Genomic DNA, 27,208 nt, shown 5'->3' on the forward strand with positions numbered 1-27,208 from the left:
ATGACAAAAGCTCCCAGGAGACATTGCGGCATCGAGGAAGTGACGGAATACCCGCACACTACCCGATGAATCCATATACAGGAAGCGGCCAGTAACATAAAGGATTACTAAGGTTCGCCTGCCCCTGACAGTGACTCGAGCTGGGCATCGCCGCTTAGTGAAAGATTGGCTAGGGCGGCTCGGCTGCTCTAGTCCTGCAAAGGGAACTGAGTTCCTGCTGTTAAAAAAGTGCAGGAACTCCGTTCCCACGCGTACCCGCAGGACTTGAGCCCTGGTGGCAGCCGATTAAAGGTAACAGATTTTCTGAATGGAGCAGTAGCCATGTATTCTAGACAAGGTAGTTAGAAGAATGATAACTGCTAGTAAAAAGTACAGGTTTCTTTTGCTGTTTACTGACTATGGGGAACCCCTTTTAGTTTAGTTTTGCTATAAGTACATGTGCTCTTGCCATTCAATGCTCAAATTAGTATAGAAAATATACTTGCATTGTATTGCATGTGTTTTTTACTTACTTTTTACTTTTCTTGACTGTTATATCTTCAAGAAGAACAAAGGTCCAACTTCCTACCTCAAAACTTTCTCAGGATATCAGAGGTGGAAATGCGAGGTTCTGAAGATGTGACTTCAGGAACTGTACTTCATAGACTGATCCAAGAACAGCTAAGATATGGCAACCCCAATGAGAATATGAACCTCCTTGCTATTCAGCACCAGGCAACAGGCACTACAGGACCAACCAACGTGACCACCAGCTCTGTTTCCTCTACAGAGAACCTCACTCAAGAAGACCCACAAATGGTCAGCCAGTCAGCCCGGCAAGAACCACAGGGGCAAGAACATCAGGTGGACAACACCGTGATGGAAAAAACCCTGAGGAACTCTCAGTCCCAGCACAACAACGAGGAGCTTCCTACCTACGAGGAGGCCAAGGCTCAATCGCAGTTCTTTAGAGGCCAACCAGGACCTATGGGACCCGGATTTTATGTCGCTGGTGTGGTGGCTAACCACAAAACTAAAACGGAGGGCCGGGCAACTGTAAGCCGGGCCAACAGTGGACAGGCTCATCAAGATGAAGCACTTAAAGAACTCAAACAAGGTCATGTGCGCTCTCTAAGTGAGCGAATAATGATGTCACTTGAAAGGAACGGAGTCAAACAGCACTCCTCTACTTCTGGTAGTATTAAAGGTTTAAAAAATGGTGTCCCTTCTCCAGTCCCAATATTAGGAAAGGAAATGGAACAGAGGGGTCCCCCACCAGACTATCCTCACAAAATCAAACAGGCTCCAACTCCTGTGAATAAAATGCAGGAGCAGGGACATTTTTATAATGAACACCATCACCCAATGGTGCATGAAATGGTGAAGACCTATCCAAGCTCCCAACCAGCTAGGACTGAAGTTTCTATTCTACGTTACCAGCCTCCCCCAGAATATAACATCACCAGGTAATGAGAATTTCTGTTAATAAATGGAACGTAAAGTGTATTTTCAAACTCCTCATATTATGAATTATTCTTGTAGTAATGTCTTAATGTAATTTCTGATATGACATTTTTACATATTCTGTGTGATGTGATATCTCTTTAATGGGGACAGAGACAGTAACAACATTTCATTTATTTAGTAGAGTTGAGGCAGGGAATAGGAAGAAAGGGGCTAGCACATCTGTCAGATTTTTTTTTTATATTTCTTCTAAGACTTCATGCACACTAGACGTTTTTGACACTACTGTTAGGGGCATAAAATGTTTTTTTTTTTTTACTACCTCTAAACTCCCCCGCGTGTTATCCTATGTATTCATGCACACATAGGCTTTTTGTAGCATTTTGTGGCAGAAAAAAAAACACTGCCAGCACATTCTGGAGAAGTAGCGTTTTGTCAGAAAAAAATACAAACAGCTCCTAAACTCTGCTAAACGCTGGTTACCTAGCAGGTTTTTTTCAAAAGTGGATCCGCTGGCGTTCTTAACATCCAGTAAATAGCTGGTTGTTAAGGAATGGGCCGGAAAGCTGACCTACGCATCTTTAACAATGGATGAGTCATCAGCTGTCAGCAAAATTCCCAGCTGACAGCTGCATGTAAACGATTGACCGCCCACAATTAAAGATTGAGAAAAGAACAGCGTGCCCCCCCCCCCCAGGACCTTCGGGCCTGGTATGGATTTTAAGGGGAACCCCACGCTTAAATGTTAATCAAAAAAGGCGTGGGTTCCCTCTCATATCCATATGAGAACCTTTTCCAAGCTGGTGTATTATCGGTCGATGACTTCACAAGGGGGCCTTCGTAGGGTGTGGACCTCTTCTTTTTTTTTTTAAGGTCACCGGCGGCATTCATCGTGGTTGACATTGGATCTACACCAGGGGGACAGTGTTTAAAATAAAAAAAATGGACTTGAAAAAACTATTGTGGTTTTACTCATCTTTACTACTTGTTTGGTGAATGAGTAGGGGTAAAATGTACCCCTACACATTCACATGGGGGCTGCCTACACTGAAAGCTGCCTACACTGCCGAGAGGTACTGGAGCCAGACCGGGTGGATGAGATGCGAGTAAGCTATTGGGGGTGAAGAGATGAGGGCTGTGAAAGAAGATGTGTGCAGGGGTGGGGGATAGGGGAGAGTGGTGCAGGAGTCAGAGCTGAACAGGAGGGGTGGAAGTGAGATGTGGACAGCCTTTGAAAGAGAGTTGAACCCCGAACTCTGTGCATAGTACACCCCTAAACCCTGTACTCTGTATGTAGCACAATTCTCAACCTTGCACTCTGTAAACTGTGCACCCCTGAACTCGGCACTCTGTATGCAGCACACTCCTGAACTCTGCACTCTGTATGTAACGTACTCCTGAAACCTCTCTATGCCTTGTACTCCTGAACTGTGCACTCTGTACATAGCGCACTCCTGAGTTCTGCACTTAGTTTGTAGCGCATTCCTGAACTCCGCACTCTGTATGTTGCGTACTCCTGAACCCTGCACTCCCTACGCTTTGCACTCATAAACCCTCCATTCTCTACGCCATGGGTCTTCAAACTATGGCTCTCCAGTAGTTCAGGAACTACAATTCCCATCATGCCTAGTCATGTCTGTGAATGTCAGAGTTTTACAATGCCTCATGGGATGTGTAGTTTCCGCAACAGCTGGAGGGGCCATAGTTTGAGGATCCCTGCTCTACGCCTTGCACTCCTAAACCCTGAACTCTCTACCCCTTGTACTCCTGAGTTCTGCACTTTGTACGTAGCGCACTCCTGAAACTCTGCACTCTAAACATCGCATACTCCTGAACCCTGCATACATTGTCTTACAGATAAAACTGGGCCCTTTGAGGGCAACCATAATGCTGATGCAGCCTCAATGAAATTGAGTTTGACACCACTGCTATAGGCAATCAACAAAACAAAGCAAGCAAATCCATTTCTGGATAGGTGTTTGAACTATGTAATTAGTTGTTTAGCCAGAGTATCACTTTTTATTCAGGATTCCAGTCTGATGGCTGAGTGAAATGCCAACCCTAAACGTTTTTTCCCATATAAATGAATAATGATTCTTCCTCTTTCTCATGCTCTGTTCCCCATCACATAACTCTGCTAGAAAAAATACATGAGGGACGTTGAAGAAAACTCTCATGTTTGTCGAGCTGAGATGCTGCTTAAGCGTGGGAGATCCAGCCTTGGGATTACTTCATTGTCGTTGTCCTGAGAATGAAAAGATGTTAGATGCCAGATATGATTCAAGCTGGAGCAGGATTATATTTAGCACTAACTGATCTATATTTACACAGGGCTGAACAAAGCCCAGGAGTCAGTTCTGGAGATTAGAAACTATTTTTTTTATCATTTTTATAAACACTTCGAAGGGGCTTTCCGCATCCATAGAGAAATAGGAAACCCCTTTGTTGAAGGGCTTTGGGGAAATATCCACCTTTTAATGTCATAAAATATAAAACAAAACTTCTCATGCATTCATGTATTTTATTTAACTGTAGAACTTATTTTTAAAAATCACTCACGCTTTTACCATTGCAATTCGGTTTATAATTCTACAGTGTATAGGTTAGACTTGATGGACTTGCGCCGTTTTTCAACCTCACCTACTATGGGCCAGATTCACGTAGGTGAGCGGCGGCGTAACGTATCGTAGATACGTTACACCGCCGCAAGTTTTCATCGCAAGTGCCTGATTCACAAAGCACTTGCGATGAAAACTACGCTGGCAGCCTCTGGCGCAAGGCGGGCCAATTCAAATGGGCATGTGGCATTTAAATTAGGCGCGCTCCCGCGCCGGACCTACTGCGCATGCTCAGTTTCGCAATTCCCGTCGTGCTTTGCGCGCCGTGACGTCATTTTTTTGAACGGCGACGCGCGTAGCGTACTTCCGTATTCCCGGACGTGTTACGCAAACAACGTTAAGTTTTAAATTTCGACGCGGGAACGACGGCCATACTTTAAACAGCAATACGATTGCTGAGTAAAGTTAGGGCAGGTCAAACGACGACTAACTTTGCGACGAGAAACTAGACTAGCAGCGACGTAGCGAATGCGAAAATCCGTCGGGAATCGCCGTAACTCCAAATTTGCATACCCGACGCTGGTTTACGACGCAAACTCCCCCCAGCGTACTGCATCCTAAGATCCGACAGTGTAAAACAATTACACCTGTCGGATCTTATGGATATCTATGCGTAACTGATTCTATTAATCAGTCGCATAGATAGAAACAGAGATACGACGGCGTATCTCTTTGGTGAATCTGGCCCTATGTAACTATGTAAGGCCGCGTACACACAGTCATTCCAAACCGATGAGAATGGTCCGACGGGCCATTTTCATCGGTTCACCGCTGAAGTGGTCTGATGTGCGTACACACCATCGTTCCAAACACACGAAGTGCTGAATAAAACGAAGTTCAATGCTTCCAAGCATGCGTCGACTTGATTATGAGCATGCACAGGTTTTGAACCGATGCTTTCTGTACTAACCATCGGTTTGGACCGATCGGGCAGCGGTCCATCGGTTCGATTTTGAAGCATGTTTTAAAATTTTGGACCGAAGGACAACAGACCGATGGGCTATACACACCGTCGGTTTGGACCGATGAAACTGAACCTCGGTCCATTCTCATCGGTTTTGTCCGACCGTGTGTACGCGGCCTTAGTGTATGTAAACCCCAGAAATAAAGTTCGCTTTTTTGGTCTGTCAGAAGACAGAGCCGCCCGAGAGGCAGTACTCCATTCGGCCGCTGGGGCTGCTCTTTCTTCTTTGAGTGACATGAGATCGCCCGGCGCTCGTGGGAGACGGCCGCCCTGTATTGTGAGATGGCAGCGGCGGCGACGATGGGCGGGGGGGCTGTTAGTATTCATTCCATAAGACGCACAGGCATGTCTCCCTATTTTTTTGGGGGGGGGGGGTTAATTGTGCAATATGACTGTAACGCGGTGGGCTCTAGTTTCGTTTTTTTTTTTTCCAAATGCCCCAAAATTCGATTTTACAGCTTCAAAACTCCTCCTGTATGGAGAAATAAGCCGCAACCATTGCTAAGGTGTGATTTTCGCCCATTCTTCCACACAGCCTTCAAATCATGAAAGTTCTGTGGGCCTCTTCTATGATCTCTGATCTTTAGTATTTTCCAGGGCCGATCCTAGGGTCACAGGCGCCTGGGTGCAGAAATATTTCTGGCGCCCCCACAAAGGGGGCGTGGTCATCTTACCAACTCCTCCCCTTTACACATGTTTATATGGCAATGACTCAAACACAGAGATGCTCCCCTAAGAAGTCTTTGTTACCCTGGGATCCTCCCATGATCTTTTAACAATAAAGAAAATACTGGAAGAGCGTACACTAATGAGACCTGGAGGGGAACCTCTCTGATACTGTTTGAAAGTGCCCCAGACATAGTACAGGAGATGGTCAGAGACTGTAGACATGATGCAAGAAATGATCAGAGACTGCAATCATAGTACAGGAGATGGTCAGAGAGTGTAGACATATTAAAGGAGACGGTCAGAGAGTGTAGACATATTACAGGAGACAGTCAGTGACTAGAAATATAATACAGGAGATGGTCAGAGAGTGTAGACATATTAAAGGTGACGGTCAGAGAGTGTAGACATATTCCAGGAGACAGTCAGAGACTGCAGATATAATACAGGAGATGGTCAGAGACTGCAGTTCCTATTGACATAAGTAGATAATGGCCGATCGGCTCTCACCTGACCCAGCGATACAGCAACAACGGTTCCTCTGATCAGGAGTCAGCTCACTCTGAAATACCCATGGATACTCCACTGGGTAGAGCCCAGATCTGTATTCTGGCAATGACTCCATTCCTTTCTCCACCAGGGATGGCACCAGGCTGTGTGGCTTTCCCTCTGGTGGCGCACGGCAGTGGGGTCCTCTCTCCGATGGTGTTCTCTCAGCACTGTCCTCTCCCTCTGGAGTCCTGGGTGCACTTCCCTGAGAGCTTTCCTGGGGTCCTGGCTCTCTCTCTCTCCCATTCAGCTGAACATGCCGTGTGGGCTGCAGTTTCTTTGTTAAAGTGGGGCTGCCAGTCCTCGAACTACAAGTCCCACAATCCTCTTCTCTGCTCATTTTTCTATTCTATTTCTTCCCTGGCCAATATGAAGGTGGGGAAAAAACATAAAGGGTGGCTGTGCTGGCAAGCGCCGCTCACTAGTACAGCATTGCGCGCAAAGAGAAGGAGAGGGAGTGGGAGGAGGAATGAAGAGCCCGCAGCTGCAGTGGCGTCACTAGGGTTGTTGTCACCCGTGAGGTAAAACATGGTGTCACCCCCCCTTCCACCACCTATAGTCGCCCCTCAGTACAGACCCCCCTCCACTAAGTATAGACCCCCTCCAGTGCAGACTCCTAACTAAGTATAAACCCCCTCCCTCAGTACAGACCCCCAAGACAAACCATCCCCCCTCAATTAGTACAGACCCCCTCCATTAGTACAGACCCCCAGGACAAAACACCCCCCATTAGTACAGACCCCCTTCCAGTAGTAAAGACCGCCCCAGAAGAACCCCCCCCCCCATTAGTACAGACCCCCAGGACAAACCAATCCCCCTCCATTAGTACAAACTTCCCATGACAAACCCCCTATTAGTAAAGACCCCCAGGACAAACCCCCCATTAGTACAGACTTTCCCAAGGACAAACCCCCTATTAGTACAGACTCCCCCAGGACAAACCTCCCATTAGTACAGATTCCCCCCCAGGACAAACCCCCCCATTAGTAAAGACTCCCCCCAGGACAACCCCCCCCTGTAGTACAATTTCCTCCCAGGACAAACCCCCCCCCTATTAGAACAGACTCCCCAGGACAAACCCCACCATTAATACAGCCACCCCCAGGCCACCCCCCCTCCATTAGTACAGACACCCCCAGAACAAACCCTTATCTCCATTAGTGCAGACCCCCCAGGACAAACCCCCCTCCATTAGTACAGACTCCTCCTAGGACAAACCCCCCTCCATTAGTACAGACTCCCCTCAGGACAAACCCCCCTCCATTAGTACAGACTTCCCCCCAGGACAAACCCCCCTCCATTAGCACAGACTCCCCCCAGGACAAACCCCCCTTTCCATTAATACAGACATCCCCACGACAAACCCACCTCTCCATTAGTATAGACCCCCAGGACAGTCCCCCATTAGTACAGAATCCTCCAGGACAAAACCCCCCCATTAGTACAGACCCAACCAGGACAAACCCCCCATTAGAACAGACCCCAGAACACCCCCCCCCATTAGTACTGACCCCCCCAGAACAAACCCCCCATTAGTACAGACCCCCAGGACAAACCCCCCCATTAGTACTGACCCCCTAGGATAAACCCCCCCCCATTAGTGCATACCCCCAGGACAAGCTCCCCCCCATTAGTACAGCCCCCCCCATTAGTACAGACTCCCCCATTAGTACAGACCCCCCAGGACAAACCACCCATTAGTGCAGACCCCCCAGGACAACCCCCCCCCATTAGTACAGACCCCCAGGAAAAACCCCTCCATTAGTACAAAATCCCCCCATTAGTACAGACCCCCCAGGACAACCCCCCCATTAGTGCAGACCCCCGGGACAACCCCCCCATTAGTACAGACGCCCCCAGGAAAAAAAAAAACGCCCCCTACATTACTACAGACCCCCCCAGGACAAACTCCCCCCCCCCCTCCATTACAGTACATAAAAACACCCGGGCGGCAGCTGCAGAGGATTGAACAGTGTGCAGCTGCGCCGCCTGGGTGGATCACAGATCGCCGCAGACAGGACGTCACTGAGCAGCTAGTGTCTCTCCACACAGAGACAGCCGCTCCTTTCTCCGGATTTTTCACTCCCCTCCTCTAACAGGAGGAGGAAGGGGGGACAGCCATAGGACAAAGCCGCGCCGCCCGGGTGGATCACAGATCGCCGCAGACAGGAGATTTTTTATGACAGTGAGACTGAGAGGAGCAGAATATGTGTCATGGACCGCCACCCTCAGGCGACGCACTGAGCAGCTAGCGTCTCTCCACACAGAGACAGCGGCTCCGATCTCCGGATTCGTCACTTCCCTCCCCTCCTCTAACAGGAGGAGGAAGGGGGGACAGTCACAGACTGTATAGGACAAAACACAGCGGCGTCGGCGGCTGCGGGGAGAGGCCGCCAGCTCTAGCACGAAAAAGGAGAGGAGAAAAATTGAGAGGAGCACTCTGGCGCTCCAGCGCCCCCACCTCTGTGGCGCCTGGGTGCTCTGCACCCAGTGCACCCCGGGTAGGATCGGCCCTGGTATTTTCCATAGATTTTCTATTGGATTCAAGTCAGGTGATTGGCTGGGCCATTCTAGCAGCTTTATTTTCTTTCTTTGAAACCAATTGAGAGTTTCCTTGGCTTTGTGTTTGGGATTGTTGTCTTGCTGAAATGTCCTCGCCTCCTTTCATCCTCATCATCCTGGTAGATGGCAGAAGATTTTTATCAAGAATGTCTTGGTACATTTTTCCATTCATCCTTCCTTCAGTGATATGAAGTTTGCCAGCACCGTATGCTGACAAACAGCCCCACACCATGATGTTCCCACCTCCAAACTTCACTGTTTGGTATGGGGGGTGTTTTTGGGGTGATGTGCAGTGCCATTTGACCTCCTAACATGGTGTATAATATGGCATCCAAAGAGTCCTCACCTGACCAGACTATATTATCCCAGTATTTCACAGGCTTGTCTAAATGTTGTGCACAAACTTTATTCAGCTTAATTTTCTTTAGCAATGGAGTCTTGTGTGGTGAGCGTGCATACAGGCCATGGCGGTGAGTGCATTACTTATTGTTTTTCTTTGAAACAATTGTACCTGCTAATTTCAGTCTTTCTGAACCTCTTCACAAGTGGTCCTTGGCTCTTGGACAACTCTTCTGATAATTCTTTCACTTCTCTGTCAGAAATCTTGCGAGAGCACCTGGTCGTGCCAGTTCATGGTGAAATTAAGTTCTTTCCACTTCCAGATTATGGCCCCAACAGTGCTCACTGGAACATTCACGAAGTTAGAAATCCTTCTGTAACCAATGCCATCAGTATCAATAAGGTTGTGAGGGTCTTGAGAGAGCTCTTTGCTTTTACCCATCATGAGATGTTTCTTGTGTGACACCTTGGTAATGAGACACCTTTTTATAGGCCATCAGTTAAGACTGATCCAGCTGTTATTAATTTGCACTGACAAAGGCAGGATTGCTTTCTAATTAACTGATAGATTTCCGCTGGTGTCTTGGCTTTGAATGCCAATGGCTTTCACTTCCCTTCTTTCCATTTTATTACACATAACTTTATTTCTGAACTTATTTGTTTTGGTTTCTTTGTATGTTTGGATTGCATGGGTTGTTATGGACATGTGGAGAAAATGTTATGTCTAAAGCCTCTTTAGAAATATTTTACCTAGAAAAATGGTAAAGTTTTCTATACTTATTTACCCACTGTATGCAGTAAAAAGAATACAGAAAAATTCCAAATGACAGTGGGGTTTATAAGGATGGACATTGTATTTGATGTGATGTTATAACCCCACCTCCCATCCAGTCAACCCCTTCAAATCCTCTGACAGCAGCTGCTGTGTGAATAAAGCCTGAAAACAGTGTTTGTAGGCTTCATTTATGACCAGGACCGTCTTAATAGCATTATGGGCCTCTGGGCAAGTAATTGCAGTGGGCCCCTAACAGCTTGCCCCAATTTACACACCTACTTTCAAGAAATAAAGTATAAATAAATGCTAGCATAAACATATATTTATTAGTACGTTCAATAAAATCGATTTTACAAAAGGAAAACATTCCATAAATCAAAGACTAGTCAACACAAAGGGCACAGTACAGGGGAAATGCAGAAGGGCACAGTACAGGGGGGGGGGGGTCAGGAGGGCATAGTAATAGGTCAGGGGTCGACAAAATCTGGGCGCCAGGTCGCATTGGCGACAAGAAATTGTGACCTGGGCGCTCGCCGGTAATTGGAAGGCCCGCAAAGCGTGGCCTCAACTACCCGCAGCCACGGGCCTGCCCCGATCACGGCGGCAGGGGAGGTGGGGGGCGCACGGAGGCACAAGATCCTAAGGTCTCCGTGCGCCCCCACCTCCCCGCCGCGCGATCGCGTCGGCCGATAATTGAGGCCGCAGCTTTGCGGCCTTGTGAAATCCCAAGCTCTTCCTTCTGTGAGCTCAGCTGGCGCCATCTGGTGGTGGCCGTTGGCATTACAAGTTAAACAGCAATTCTAATGTGTGTCAATTTTTTACTATTTTCACTGCCATCTCCTTCCCACTAATTAGAACCCCCAAACATTATATATATTTTTTATTCTAACACCTAGAGAATAAAAATGGCGATCGTTGCAATACTTCCTGTCATGAGGCCGTATTTGCGCAGGCGGTCTTACAAGCGCACTTTTTTGGAAAAAAGTACACTTTTTTAATAAAAAAATAAGACAACAGTAAAGTTATCCTCAATTTTTTTTATATTGTGAAAGATAATTTTACCCCGAGTAAATTGATACCCAACATGTCCACGCTTCAAAATTGCATCCGCGTCGTGGAATGCCGACAAACTTTTACCCTTTAAAATCTCCATAGGCGACGTTAAAAAAAATCTACAGGTTGCGTGTTTTGAGTTACAGAGGAGATCTAGAGCTAGAATATTGCTCGCGCTCTAACAATCGTGGCGATACCTCACATGTGGTTTGAATACCGCTTACATATGCGGGGACGCTACTCTCGTATGTGTTTGCTTCTACGCGCAAGCTCACGGGGACGGGGCGCATTTTCTGGCTCCTATCTTTTTTTTAAGCTGGCTCCTAGATTCCAAGCAAATTTGTCAAACCAGGTATAGGTTCTGGACGTTTCCAGGACACAACCATAACGGGACAGTTTAGTAAAAAGCATGACTGTCCCAGCAAATCCGGGGACAGTTGGCAAGGATGATGTAATGCAAGATTTATTGTGGGGGGGCCCCCATGTACCTGGGGCCCCTGGGCAGTGCCCAGGAGTGCCCTGCTTTAAGATGGCCCTGTTTATGACTATAGTGTAACAATTATATTCAGTCTAGCAAAAGGCAACTGGATTCCTGGCAAATGATCAGGCATTTTTCTGTGCTTTTATGTTTTATTTATTTTTTGTGTTTTAGACAGTTACACAAGAAGAAAGCCAGAACAGAAGCTAGCTTTCTTAGCTGAATATAATATGTTCATGTTGTTCCTTAGTGGAAGGAGATGTGGTTGTTAAGCTATACACTCAGCCAAAGCAGAGGTCACCTTTACGTTGAAGAGCACAGCACAATGTGAACATGCAGGAGTTGAGAGATGGTGCAACTCCCACATGCATTGCAGTTTACGGAAAAACCCATTATGTTCATTTTTAAATCTGTTCATTTCAGCAGTCTCTAAATATAATGTCCCAGCGCTGACTTTTCATCTTTCCATTTTTTGTTTTCTTTCATTTTGCAGCCGGCAGCAGCCTCCTCAGCTCTCATTCCCACGCTGCCCGCTGCAGCACCACAGGCCCCATGTCCTCCCAAAGCAGCCTCCATCAGTAGCTCTTGTTGCACTCAACATCTCTTGCCATTATGATCCCGATGGGAATGACATCCCACCAACCAACACCATCGCCATGCCCATCACCCATCCAGCCACTGCCGCCAGAGGCTTTCACCATTGTGGAACGGGCACACCAGATGGTGGAGATCTTAACCAAGGAGAATGGAACCTTGAGACAGCAGCTGGAGATCTGCTATGAAAAAGCAGACAAACTTCAAAAGGTACGCTATCTACATGTTTTATTTAAGCTGTATTTCAGGCAGATAAAATAAATGAATGCAGCTTGGTGTCCATTAATAAATCATAAAAAAAAAAAAAATGATTGTAAGAAGTACATATACCTATTGGCTTGGTATCAAATAGGCTTCTTCAGTCCCTGTCCAGCAGTACTCAGACTGGGAGAGAGAAGCACTGCAAGGAGTTGGACAGTTGTGCTACAAGAGAAGAGAATAAACAGTTTGGGACTTTATATGAGGACATTAGAATGTACCTCCATCCCCGACAATTGGATATATGAGAAAAAAGTTTGGAACTTTGTGTGAAGCATGCAGCCAGGGAGGCAACACAACATAATACTAATGATGATGTCTGGTGGATAAACCATATTAGTGACCATAGATGTTGCATAATACCAGAATACATACAATATAATATAGCAAACAAGGAAACTTTAATTCCACCATAACATAGTACATAATAGCAAAGTAATATAATGGCATAGCAGCATAATATAATCACAGTAGTAAAATAATGAGATAACCTTGCTTGTCTCCACAGTAACAACATATAAAATATATAAAAAATTTGTAGAGTCCAAAAAAGCATATTGTAGATAATGTATAAAAATTGTATGAGAGGCAGCTAATAGCTCAGCGCATTTCGTGGCTATTTTGCCACTCTTCAGGAGAAGATTCGATGAAGATGTCTATAAAGCTATTAAATATTAGATTGAGTATTATGTAAGTTGTGCTACAAAGCTCATGTGCTAACAAAAGACAGGCTGATAGTAGGAAAGTGTAGAGTGACAGAGAGATAAGCTGTCTGCTTCTTCCCCTTTCATTGTCCATTCACAGCCTTTGGCAGGGCCAAGGCCCAGTTGTAATACTTAACTGCAGTAGAGAAAAGTTAGGTCTCCTGCCCTACTGTACAGGGCTGTGCTGTGTAAATCTAAGGAATGAATGGGCAGAAATATAAATCCATTGTGCATTTAGCTGTTTGTCTAGACATCAGCTTTAAAGCTGAACTCCAGGGATTCAGCCACTCTCTAAATTGTTCTGGATTACCATGGGTTAAGTCCAACAAGGTGCATGCCACTTTGTGGACTTATCTCTTTAATTAACAGTTACATAACTTTTACTGAGCGCTGGGAGCATAGCTATTGCTGTACTCCTTGCACTCCAGTTCTGGATCTTCTGCTCTCAGCTCCTGCAGCTGCAGAGTTGTATGCAGTCACTGTGACTGCTCCTCCCCTCCTTCTGCCCAATCACAGATTGCTTTGTATTATGTGAACACATTCACAAACTACAAAGCCTTCCGTAAATGGGCAGCAGAGGGGAGGGGTGGGCAGAGCCACTGCTGTAAACAGAAGGCAGCATCTCTTCTATCAGAGCACCAGGAGTGTAGCGATAGTTGTACTCCCTGCGCTCAGTAAAACCATCACTTGTAAATTTAGGAGAAAAGTCCACAAGGTGACATGCACTTCCTTGGACTTGATCAATAGTAAACCAGCAAATTTTAGAAAGTGGAACAATTCCTAGAATTCAGCTTTAACGTTGTACATGACTTTACAGTAGAGGAAAGTGTCTACTGTATAATACATCATGGGCAGTAAAAGTCTGTTTACAAATCAGAACTGTATTTTGAGATGTAGAGGCCATGCTGGGTATGTGTTCGGGTGTGCTTTCATTTTATTCATTTATTACTAGCATTTATATAGTGCCGCCAATTTACGCAGAGCTTTTCATGTTGTACATTAACATCATTCACTATCCACAAGGAGCTTACAATTTAAGATCCCTACCTCACACATACTAAGGTCAATTTTGACAGGAGCCAATGAATCTACCAGCATGCCTTTGGAGTGTGAGAGGAAACCTATGCAAGCACAGGAGTACATGCAAACTCCATGCAGGTAGTGTCTTGGTTGGGATTTGAACCAAGGACCCTAGTGTTTATAAGATTACCTAGATCTCAAGGGCATGTAGGGGATATTTACCTGGAAAGTCCCACACTGTGCTGCCAATGTTGAAGACTCATGTACCTCTTACCAAAAGATATGAAATTGAATAAGCAAGGGCAAGGGAAATATCGGGCTGTTGTTTTTGAATAGAATGCCTTTCTCAGTTGTTCAGTATATGCAGAACAGCAGCGCTAGGCAATGGAGAATTACACTAACCGACCACTTTATTAGGTACAATTGTTCAATTGCTTGGTAACGCAAATTTCTAATCTGCCAATCACATTCCAGCAACTCAATGAATTTCGACATCTAGATGTGGTGATGATGACTTGCTAAAGGTCAAACCGAGCATCAGAATGGGAAAGAAAGGGGATTTAAGTGACTTTGAACGTGGCATGGTTGTTGTTGGTGCCAGATGGGTTGGTCTGAGTATTTCAAAAACAGCTGATCTACTGGGATTTTCATGCACAACCATCTCTCAGGTTTACGGAAAATGTCCAGTGGACAGTTGTGTGGACAAAAATGCCTTGTTGATGTCAGAGGTCAGAAGAGAATGGGCAGACTGGTTTGTCACTTCTGTCAGCTAAGAACAGGAAACTGAGGCTATAAATCGCACAGGATCACCAAATTGAACAACAGAAGATTGGAAAAATTTTACCTGGTCTGATGAGTCTCAGTTTCAGCTGCAACATTCAGATGGTAGGGTCAGAATTTGGCATGAACAACATGAAAGCATGGACCCATCCTGACTTGTATCAATGGTTCAGGCTGGTGGTGGTGTAACGGTGTGGGGGATATTTTCTTGGCACACTTTGGGCCCCTTAGTACCAATTGAGCATTGTTTAAACACCCCGTCCTACCCGAGTATTGTTGCTGATCATGTCCATCCCTTTATGGCTACAGTGTCCCCATCTTCTGATGGCTCCTTCCAGCAGGATAATGCGCCATGTCACAAATCTCACCACTGGACAATGAGGTCTCTGTACTCCAATGGCCTCCACTGTCACCAGATCTCAGAGCACCTTTGGAATGTGTTGGGATGGGAGATTCACATCATGGATGTGCAGCTGACAAATCTATAGCAACTCTGTGATGCTATCATGTCACTATGGACCAAAATCTCAGAGGAATCTTTCCAACACCTTGTTGCATCTCTGCCACAAAGAATTAAAGGGGAGTTCCACCCACAATTTCACTTTTTTAAATATAAATACCCCTGTAATACACAAGCTTAATGCAGTCTAGTAAACTTAGTCTGTAAACTAAGGTCCGTTTTGTTAGGTTGTTAGAGCATTTAGTTAGTTTATAATCTAGAAATAGACCGTGGCCATCTTAAGTGTGGGCATCATGAAGCCAGACTGTATGACTTCCTGGATTTCAGCCTTGCAGATCTCGCACATGGTCAGTGCTGCACAAGCGATGTAATAGGTTTCAGTCAGGTTTCCATAGCAACGGGAGTGTCAGAGGAAGTTGCCGCCCCTTCTCTATGCAAATAAGCTATTTGCAAGGACTACTGAGATACATGATGCCTATCCCAGAAACCCTTGCGAATAGCCTTGTGACTTAATAGCCTAGGCTAATAAGGAGGAGGAAGTAATGAAGGACTACAAAATAAAGGTATTTACAAGCAACAAAATAAATAAAAATTGTCCATTCTGAACATTATGAGATTAGGGCATGCAGCACAGACAAACATAAAATAATGGGTGGAACTCCACTTTAAGGCAGTTCTGAAGGCCAAAGGGGGTCCAGGCCAGACGTAGCAGGGTGTACCTAATAAAGTGGCCAGTGAGTGTATATTATATAGTTCTGAGATTACAATGAGTACCTTCACTGCATTATTTTGCTTTGTGGACTAAGCTTTCACACAGATATAATCCTGCTCAACTAACATCTGCTCCCCATTGCCTGAGGGGTCCAGCCACTGGTGCTCTAGCCTGTAAACACCAACCGCGACCTGTGCGCAAAGCCCTCGTAATCAGCGCAGTTACCCTGCGAAGTGTAAGCAGAGAGCTACAGATGTGGCCCGGCTCCCTGTTTGGTTTGGCACGTCACCAGCACTGCTCTTTGAACTGGAATTGGCAGCGACTCGCATGCAATGATAAGATAATTGTACCAGAAAGCCTGATCCAGAGGACTCCTGGAGGGGAGATTTCAGTCACCGGCTCAGAATAACTACACTTAACTTGGCAGGACCTTACTTATTGACCTGATAAGTTATGGGAAATCCAGCCGGCTGAGTGACTCTTTAGCCTTTTAAGGATTTGTCTTTGTTTTTTTCTCTACAGCTGAAGACTGGATAGATCGTAAGTGCTCTTTAATGGCAGCCTTTTGGTGAACTTGTTCATATTTTCTTGCTGAATGGAGAACTTTTTTCCTTTCTTTTAAAGAAAAACACGTTTTTTGTGTGTGTGCTTTTTTGAAACTGCTTTTGTTTTTTTGATGGAACCGTTTTCAGACGTCTCCGCCACTTCCAAGTCTGGCTAGAGTCAAGATTGATCGCAGTAGGAAACAGGATTTTACAGAGGTCACAGCTGTGATGGGACCCCCTTGTTCATGTCCTGTAAAGTCTCCCTTTGCCAGCCTAGGGGCAGATTCACATACAATTGGACAGGCGCAGCGTATCAGAGATACGCTACGCCGCCGTATCTTACCTGGCGTAAATTCGAATCCAGGAAGAATTTGCGCAGTGAGTTACGGCGGCGTAGTGTTTTTCTGGTGGCGTATTTGAAATTGGGCGGGTTTCATTTAAATGAAGCGCGTCCCCGCGCCGAATGAAATGCGCATGCGTTGTTCCTAAATTCACCATCGTGCATTGCGCTAAATGACGTCGCAACGACGTCATTTTTTTAACTTAGACGTGACTTACGTACATCCCTATTCACGGACGAAAAAAAAAAAATCTAATTTCGACGCGGGAACGACAGCCATACTTTACCATGGCAAGTCTATCTATACGCCACAAAATAGCAGCTTTAACTATACGCCGGAAAAAGCCGACGTAAAGGAATGCGACGACCGCACGTACATTCGTGGATCGTCGGAAAAAGCTCATTTGCATACCCGACGCGGAAAACAACGCAAACTCCACCCAGCGGGCGCCGAAGTATTGCATCTAAGATCCGAAGGCGTACGAAGCCGTAGATACGCCGGCGTACTTGCTCTGTGAATCTGCCCCCAAATGTCTTAGGCCTCGTACACACGATCGGTTAACCAGAGGACAACGGTCTGAAGGATCGTTTTCATCGCTCAAAACCGATCGTGTGTGGGCCCCATAGGTTATTTAACCATAGGTTAAAAAAAAGCCAACTTGCTTTAAAATTTTACCGATGGATTCCTAACCGATAGGTCAAAAACTATCGTTAGTAGGCACAACCATTGGTTAAAAATCCATGCATGCTCAGAATCAAGTTGACGCATGCTTGGAAGCATTGAACTTTGTTTTTTTCAGCACGTCGTTGTGTTTTACGTCACTGCGTTCTGACACGATCGTTTTTTTAACCGATGGTGTGTAGGCGCGATGGACCATCATACAGCTTCATCGGTTAACCGATGACAACTGTCCTTCAGACCGTTCTCATCGGATGGACTAATCGTGCGTACGAGGCCTTATACTTCTTTAATCCTGCTGGTCATGCCAAGGCTGAGTGGGTTGTTTTTTTTTTTTTGTTCAACCAGCAGGTTGAATGAAGAAAAATTACCCAATTTCTCCTATCTACACATTCGAGGTGGATGGGAGAACCCTTCAGGCTGTGTCTTTGTATTCTGACAGCAGGAAGACTATAGCCTCATACACACGATCAGATTATCCGACGGGAATTTTGTGATGACAGGCTGTTGTCGGAAAATCCGACCGTTTGAATGCTCCATTGGACAATTGACGGATTTTTCGCGGACAAATGTGGGATAGCATAGCATTCTTTAAAATTGTCCGCCAACAAATGTGTGTTGTCGGATTATCCGATTGTGTGTACACAAGTCTGTCAGTCAAAACTGCAAACACGCATGCTCAGAAGCAATGCTCACCATAACACCACATTAGCAGAAATTTCCCAAAGGGTGGTGCTAAAGAGCTGAAAAGCCACATAGTTTCATGTTTGTTGGCCGACAATTCTTTGCTGTTTGTATGCAATACAAGTTCACGGCCAATGCCCTTCGGACAAAAGCCCTACGCTTTGTCCGATGAAAATCCAATCGTGTGTATTACACTTATAGTCTGCAGCTCCGATCCAACAGAAATTTTCCAACCGGGAAAACAGATCAACTTTTGTTCAATAGTGTGCATTAACGCTGTATGTCTCTACTAACTTTGCACAAATTTGCCCACTCTTCTTTGCAGAACTCCTCAAGTTCGATTAAATTTGATGGTGGCCATTTGTGGACTGCAGTCTTCAAGTCATTCCACAGATTTTTTATGGGGTTTAAGTCTGGGCTGTGACTAAGCAATGCAAGGATATTCACCTTTTTCTCCTTCCACCACGATGTGGTAATTTTTGCTTTGTGCTTCGGGTCATTGTCATGTTGGAAGGTAAACTTTCCACCCATGGACAACTTTCTGGCAGAAGGCAGCAGATTTTCCTCAGGAATTTGAGGGTATTTTGCCCCATCCATTATTCCTTCTATTTTGAAAAGTGCTCCAGTCCCTGCCGCAGAATAACACCCTCATAACAGGATATTACCACCTCCATGCTTTACTGTAGGAATGGTGTTATTTGGATGGTGAGCTGTATTGGTTTCCTCCAGACATATCGTTTGGTGTTGAGGCCAAATAATTCAATTCTAATAAAGTTGGCCTAGTCCATTGTCACATGATGTGCCAGGTCCCAAGTCTTTCATCTTTTTCTCTTCAGAGGAAGGGGGTCCTTCTCTTGGTGTCCATGTCACTGGCTGGGTAACATGGTCCTATTGGCTGTCCAGCCCGAAGCCTGCAGTGGTTGATAGTGTCAGGTTTAGGAGATATTTGCAAAAAAGACTGCACCGATGTCTACGGCGCATGCACGCCGTAGACAATGAGCGTGCCGTTAGTGAGGGCGATCCTGCCGTCACTGACGGATCCCGCGCGCATGCCTGGGAGTGACGTCATCGCCGCTCCGGCCAATCACAGTGCCGGAGCCGGGAAGTAACTTGGGTATCAATGGCGGCGGAGGTGAGGAATGAGAGTCGCTTCGGGGGCTTCGATCTCAGGTATGCTATGCATACTAGCTCATTATGCCCTTCTCTTGCAGGGTTTTTTTTCTTTCTAAGAAATGCTTTAGAGGGTTTACTTCCTCTTTAAGCTTTGCCAGGCGAAGGGCTTTACCTAAACAGTCAACAAAATTCACATGTTTAGTTAGATTGCTAGCCTTTCTTGTAGCAGAACTCCGAGGTGAATGTGGATATCCTCTGTGTAGAATGTTTGGAAAGCAGTGAAACCTTTTCCTGAGTCTGCTGGCTGACTTTTCCTCTTTCAGGATAATGAATACGCTAGTCAGGATTACAGTGTGGGCGGAGTGAGGGGGCTGGTACCGGGGCCCATCAATGAACTCAGGGAGTCTGAGAGGAAATTGCAGAGCCGCTGAGAAACATGAACATATTCTAGCAGTGGCCAGCCTCCCCTTGCAGACAAAAGCTGCACTGAGTGCCTCTGCTATGGGGAGCCATGTGCAGCAATTCACGTGCCAAGCTGTTTGTATCTCAGCACATGAAAGGCGCAGAGGGTTCTGTGGAGCAGTTTATGGACCGCAATGTTTACCTTGCAGAATTGAGGAAACCGCAGGAACTCTAGAGTGAGCAAACATATTTCATTCCGTCACCATAGTTACTGCCAGTTAACCAGCTCACTGCCTGAGGATTTTTTTTCTTTAATAAAAATACTCTGGATGATATTTGTTGCAAGCCAAGCTCTCTGGTAAATAAGGGTTCTTTTACATCTAAAATGACCCTGGGCACAATTCACTAAGCGATATTTTACCGCACTATGAGTATGCGGTAGAAAACGCACCGTAATTCACAAAGAAACTCACTTAAAATCTGGCATGCATTATATTTCCGAATTATGCTTTAAATACCTATGAAAACGTTTTTGCAGGCACCTCACAAGTAGAGATGTACCGAACGCCACCAATCCCCCCCCCCCCCCCCCCCCCGTTTGGGTCGCAACAACGTTATCATGCATAGAGCAGCAAAACTGACATTGCTAAAGGAATTAAAAACAAATCAAATCCCATTTAAAATGACTCGAGGTTTCAACTTCAGGCACCCGGCTATTGAAAAAAAAAGCATCCCCCCCCCCCTAAAATCTGGTATGGCTCAGGCAGGGGGGCCCTTGCTCGGGTAAGGGTCTGGTATGGATTTTGGGGGGGCCCCACACTTTTCTTATTTATTTTTTTGGGCGTGGGGTTTCCCCTTAAAATCCATATCAAACCCAAAGGGCCTGGTATGGACTGGGTGGGGGGGTCCACTCCGTTTTTTTTATTTCATTTTTTCAATAGCTAGGTGCCGGCAATTGAAACCATGAGTCATTTTAAATGGGATTTAACTCATTTTTTTCTTTAGAAATGTCAGTTTTGCTGCAGCATGTTCTATACACAGCACAGATGCACCACTTTACAGGCAGACTAAGGGGACCCCCCCAGGTACTATATTTAAAGGAATTTTTATTGTGACACTTTAGGCTTCATTATAATCACTGCTCCTGAAAATACGATCTTTTTTTCAAACATTGTTTTGCATTGATACATGTCCACCAGGGCAGTACCGGACCCCAATACCTTTTATGCTCAATAACGTGCATATAAGCCCTTTTTTAAACCAATCGCTGGGGGGTCTGACCATAGTTGTCGCATAGGTTTCGCAAGCTTGGACCAGTGCTTATTTACCGCATTCATTTTTTTATTTGTGTCCTCTTCGTCGGGTCTGGCGTCTTTCTGCGGCTTCGGGTGTCCTCTTCGTCGGGTCCGGCGTCCTTCTGCGGCGTCCTCGCATCCTCCCCGCTCGTTTCCCGCGCCGAGTTTGAATACTGCGCAGACATATACAGAGCGCAGTACACTCGTGTATTGTTGGCAATGCTCGGCAACTCTCGCGCTGACGTCCTGTACGTCCAGGACGTGAGCGCGGAAGGAGCCGAGACTGCCCGACTATACCCGAGTGTACTGCGCTCGGTTATATGCCGGCGCAGTATTCAAAACTCGGCGCGGGAAAGCGGGTATCGGCGTATACCGCGCACCCACGATTTTGCCCTGATTTTCAGGGCAAAAAAGTGCGCGGTATACGCCAATAAATACGGTACATAAAGAATGCATGGCTAATTTGCACTCAGAATCATGCTACATAAAGAATAGGCTCAGGAGTGTGCTACATAAAGAATGCAGCGCTCAGGAGTGCCCAGCAATGCAGCCTCACCAGTACCCAGCAATGCAGCCTCAACCGTGCCCAGAAATGCAGCCTCAACCGTGCCCAGAAATGCAGTCTCACCTCACTGATAAGAGGCATGGAGGAGCTCAGCTATGAGGAAAGATTAGAAGAACAACATTTTTTCACTCTTGAGAAGAGGAGAATAAGGGGGGTATGATCAACATGTACAAATATATAAGGGGTCCATATAGTGAACTTGGTGTTGAGTTATTCACTTTACGGTCATCACTGAGGACAAGGGGGCACTCTTTACATCTAAAGGAAAAGAGATTTCATCTCCAAATACGGAAAGGTTTCTTCACAGTAAGAGCTGTGAAAATGTGGAACAGACTCCCTCCAGACATGGTTCTGGCCAGCTTAGTAGATTTCTTTAAGAAAGGTCTGGATTCTTTCCTAAATGTACAGAATATAATTGAGTACTAAGATTTGTAGGTAACGTTGATCCAGAGTAAATCGGATTGCCTCTCGGGGGATCAGGAAGGAATTTTTTCCCCTGCTGTAGCAAATTGGATCATGCTCTGCTGGGGTTTTTTGCCTTCCTCTGGATCAACTGTGGGTATGGAGTTGGGTGTATGGGATTGTACTGTGTTTTTTATGTTGTTTGTTTATTTTTTTGTGGTTGAACTGGATGGACTTGTGTCTTTTTTCAACCTGACTAACTATATAACTATGTAACCTGTGCCCAGCAATTCAGCCTCACCTGTGCCCAGCAGGTTGCCTCACCAGTGCCCATCAATGCAGCCTCACTGGTGCCCATCAATGCAGCCTAACTGGTGCCCAGCAATGCAGCCTCACCTGTGCCCAGCAATGCAGCCTCTTCAGTTTTAGTAAATCAACCCAATGTCTGCTTCTCTATATTGCTGTAGCCCAGCACCTGGCTCTGTATAGAAGCCACAACTTTTTTTGTCATTTTGCTCATTTGTTCTGTGACTTTATCGACATTTGTGGTCACATCATTGGCTCTTTGCAAGTTTTTAAGAGACTCTTGACTCTTTTATTCTTTGGATTCTTCTAATTGATTTTCAGTCCCACACTTGTAAAGATGTTTGCTGTGACTGTTAGTGGCTGTTATTATCTCAGCTGTAGCTTTTACTGATCCCATCTGTGACTTTAATATACTGATTGCAGCAGTTTACTTTCAGTGAATCAGATGAAATCGTAAAACACAAGAATGCTTTCTCAAGGTCCCTGTTCATAGCTGTTTTATTTCTGTACCTGTATCCACATTTTTTGCGACACTGCAAAAGCTTTAAAGCAGTTATGGATTTGTAAATTCTCCGACTGCAGACCTCCTCCCCCAGAGTGTGTTCTGGCATTAAGACACCAACATTATTGTGTACACTTTCTTCTGCATTAATGGAAAATCCTATTTTCTAATTTGTGTTTCTTGGTAAAACCCTTAAAGTGCTCCTGCATGACAGTCTAAATAAGTCCCAAATCCAATTACTATGTAATGCACAGAAATAGAGAACAGGTTTCCTCGGCGAAAAGTGTACACACGACCGTTTTTCTCGGCAGAATACGTCTCCCATCGAGTTTCTTGCTGAATTCTGCCGAGAAAACCGGTCGTGTGTACGGGGCCTCACACGTTCACCCTTGCAAATTTTGCAGCTCACAGAGGGATGGTTTGAGCAGCAGGACTAGGTATGACCTGGTGCTGATTGATAAACTACAGGCTTGTGAATCAGCAGTGACAATCTTAATGCCCCTGCAACATTTTTCCATTCAAATGTAGTGCAAACAGGCACAGTATACATAGGAGTGGCAACTCTGCTCTGATTTAAGGAGCAGTGCAGCATTGTTGCCACACCATCACAGCTGGAATTCCCCTACAAGCCTAACAAGTATTTGTGTCACTCTGCATGGGGAACAAGAGGGAACTGTAAAGATACACTTATTAAGTGCTGCAGCATATATTTTCTTTTTAGTGAAGTTCTACTTTAACCTGAAACAGATGACCCTGCATTAGGACACAGGAAGAAGGACCCTGCATTAGCACACAGGAAGAAGGACCCCGCATTAGCACACAGGAAGAAGGACCCTGCATTAGAACACAAGAAGGACCCTGCATTAATACACAGGAAGAAGGACCCTGCATTACGACACAGGAAGAAGGACCCTGCATTAGAACACAAGAAGAAGGACCCTGCATTAGAACACAAGAAGAAGGACCCTGCATTAGAACACAAGAAGGAGGACCCTGCATTAGGACACAAGAAGGAGGACCCTGCATTAGGACACATGAAGAAGGACCCTGCATTAGGACACGGGAAGAAGGACCCTGCATTAGGACACATGAAGAAGGACCCTGCATTAGGACACAGGAAGAAAGACCCTGCATTAGGACACAAGAAGAAGGACCCTGCATTAGGACACAAGAAAAAGGACCCTGCATTAGGACACAGGAAGAAGGACTCTGCATTAGAACACAAGAAGAAGGACCCTGCATTAGGACACAGGAATAAGAACCCTGCATTAGGACACAGGAAGAAGGACCCTGCATTAGGACACAGGAAGTAGGACCCTGCATTAGGACACATGAAGAAAGACCCTGCATTAGGACACAGGAAGAAGGACCCTGCATTAGGACACAAGAAGAAGGACCCTGCATTAGGACACAGGAAGAAAGACCCTGCATTAGGACACAAGAAGAAGGACCCTGCATTAGGACACATGAAGAAGGACCCTGTATTAGGACACAGGAAGTAGGACCCTGCATTAGGACACATGAAGAAGGACCCTGTATTAGGACACAAGAAGAAGGACCCTGCATTAGGCACAGGGAGAACGACCCTGCATTTAGGACCAGGAAGTAGGACCCTGCATTAGGACACAGGAAGTAGACCCTGCATTAGGACACAGAAGTAGGACCCTGCATTAGGACACAGGAAGAAGGACTCTGCATTAGAACATAAGAAGGACTCTGCATTAGAACACAAAGAAGAAGGACCCTGCATTAGGACACAGGAAGTAGACCCTGCATTAGGACACAGGAATAAGGACTCTGCATTAGAACATAAGAAGGACTCTGCATTAGAACACAAGAAGAAGGACCCTGCATTAGACACAGAAGAAGGACCCTGCATTAGAACACAAGAAGAAGGACCCTGCATGAATATTAACTATAGGTAAGCCTCTAATGAGGCTTACCTATAGGTAATGTAAATATCTCCTAAACGTTTAGGAGACATTTACTGTATTTTACATTGACATCGCGAGCATGTGCTCTGAAAGAACGGCCACCTGTGCCATTTCTTCAGAAAACCTGTGCCGTGACCGGGAGTCCACGAACCCAGAAGGCAAGATGGGGTGAAGATGGATGCGGCCTCCAGCCCTGACATCTTGACGGGGAGGGATTTGTTTTAAGGTAAGTTTAACATAATGTGCTATTATGGATGCATACTAGCACATTATGCTTTACCTTGCAGGGGAAAAAACGTCCAGCGGTTTACAACCACTCTTTAAAATGCAGGCAGGCATCCTTGGATGTCCTCCTATGCTCTCGCCTGCCCATAGAGCCTCTGCGGCATGCAGGCGCTTCGCTCTATGATATCGCTGGAGTTGTTGGGAACTTGGCTGATCACTGGTCAGGGTAAAAGGTCAATCATGGCCCTTACATGTGATACACTGTCAGGCCAATCACAGCTGATCATACGCAGTAAACGAGAAGCCGGTTATCAGGGTTTTTTTTTTCATCACACTAGCAGCGTAGGAGAAAAGAATAAGCTGATTACCAGCTTTTGTAAAATGGGACGTCGGCCCCCAAAAGGTGCCCACCAGTGCTGCTAACCAGTACCCACCAGTAACACCTACCCAGGGATGGACTGGCCATTGGGACTACAGGGAGTTTCCCGGTGGGCCGATGGCTCAGTGGGCCGCTTCAGTGACAGCCTCCGCTCCTTTGTCTCTCCCTTCCCGCAGCGCTCACCTCCACTCCCTCCTCCACCAGCACTCACCTGGAGGGAACAGAGAAGCAGGGGGAGGACCAGAGGAGCAGGGGGGATGACAGAGGAGCATGGGGGAGGGGACAGACAGCTGACTCAACAGCTATGGCCTGGGAGTTTCTCACTTCTGCCTAATCTTGTCCCATAAGGGGGGGGCACCAAACTGATTCTTGCCCCGGTGAAATATGTCTAGCTTCCACACTGGTACTGCCTATATAGTACCAGTACCAGCCTTCTACTCTAATAAAGTAGAGTGGCTAGTGAAGGGGGAGAGTGGGATGGGTGCCGAGGGGGGGGGGGTGCGGAGTTGTCCGGCCGGCATGGGAGAGAGACCTGTCAAAGTGGGCCAGTCTGGATGAAGTCCAGGGCCACATTTTTGTCCCAGGTCCAGCCCTGCACCTACCAAAGAAGCCCATCAGTACTGCTAACAAGTGTCCATCATGCTACCAAACAGTGCCCATCAGTGCTTCATCATTAGTGTCCACCTATCAGTGCCACCTATCAGTGCCGTCTTTTAGTGTTGCATATCAGTGCCACCTATCAGGACCACCTCTCAGTGCCATCTAACAATGCCTTCTGTGTTGCCTATCAGTGCCACCTTATCAGTGCCCATCAGTGCAGCCTCGTCAGTGCCCATCAGTGAAGAGAGAAAGTACCTGTTTGCAAAATGTTATAACAAACTATGAAAAATTATTTATTTATTTTCAAAATTTTCGGTATTTTTTTGTTTGTTTAGCAAAATATAAAAAACCCAGTGGTGATTAAATACCACCAAAATAAAGCTCTATTTGTGTGAAACAAAGGATACAAATTTCATTTGGGTACAGTGTAGCATGACCGCGCAATTGTCATTCAAAGTGTGACAGTGCTGAAAGCTGAAAAATTTACCTGGGCAGGAAGGGGGTAAAAGTGCGCAGTAAGCAAGTGGTTAAAATGGTTTTCTTAGTTGTAAACATTTGATGTTTTCTATTGGGAATAAAATATGGGTTTATGAGATTTTGCAAATCCTTGCATTCCGTTTTCATGTCGATTTTACACAGCATTGCAACTTTTTTAGAATTGGAGTTGTATTTTATAATTCGATGACGTAATGATTTTTTTTTCCCCAGTTTGAAACAGAAATCTATAAGATTTCAGAAGCCTATGAGAGTTTGGTGAAGTCTTCCACAAAGAGGGAGACATTGGACAAAGCCATGAAGAACAAACTGGAAGCTGAAATCCGACGCTTGCATGACTTCAATCTGGATCTGAGAGGTACAGCTGATTTCTTACATAAAATCCTAATTGCTTGAACATATTCTTTAGGCTCGGTTCACACTTGTGCCATGCGGGAACCCTGCGAATCCAATGCGGATCCAGCATCGCACCTGACTCGCAGGCAGTTCACGTTGCCCCATGCCAATCGCTGGGAGTGTCAATACAAAGCTAATGACACCCCCAGATTGGTTTACATATCGTCACTTCGGACAGGAATCGGATCGCATGGTTGTGAACACCCATGCAAACAGATTCTGGTGCGGACCAAAAAAAAAGAGTTCTGCACGACTTTAGTCCGAATGCAATGCAAATTCAGCCATACAATCTATATGGGTGAGTTCTCATCACACAGACATGGCATGTGATTTGCACAGAAGTGTGGTTTAAATCAAATGTGATGTCTGAC

The 27,208-nt window shown here is 45.8% G+C and overlaps 1 protein-coding gene across 1 annotated transcript in view; it reads left to right on the forward strand.

Annotated features, from left to right (window-relative positions):
• Nucleotides 1-27,208, forward strand: part of AMOTL1 (angiomotin like 1) — a 185,636-nt gene that overhangs the window by 126,286 nt on the left and 32,142 nt on the right. The window contains 4 exon segments of the mRNA XM_040340169.1: nt 545-1,445; nt 11,941-11,989; nt 11,991-12,251; nt 26,655-26,799. Coding sequence (XP_040196103.1) covers nt 545-1,445; nt 11,941-11,989; nt 11,991-12,251; nt 26,655-26,799 — 1,356 coding nt within the window.

Source organism: Rana temporaria, chromosome 2, assembly GCF_905171775.1.
Source record: "Rana temporaria chromosome 2, aRanTem1.1, whole genome shotgun sequence".
Lineage (NCBI taxonomy): Eukaryota > Metazoa > Chordata > Amphibia > Anura > Ranidae > Rana > Rana temporaria.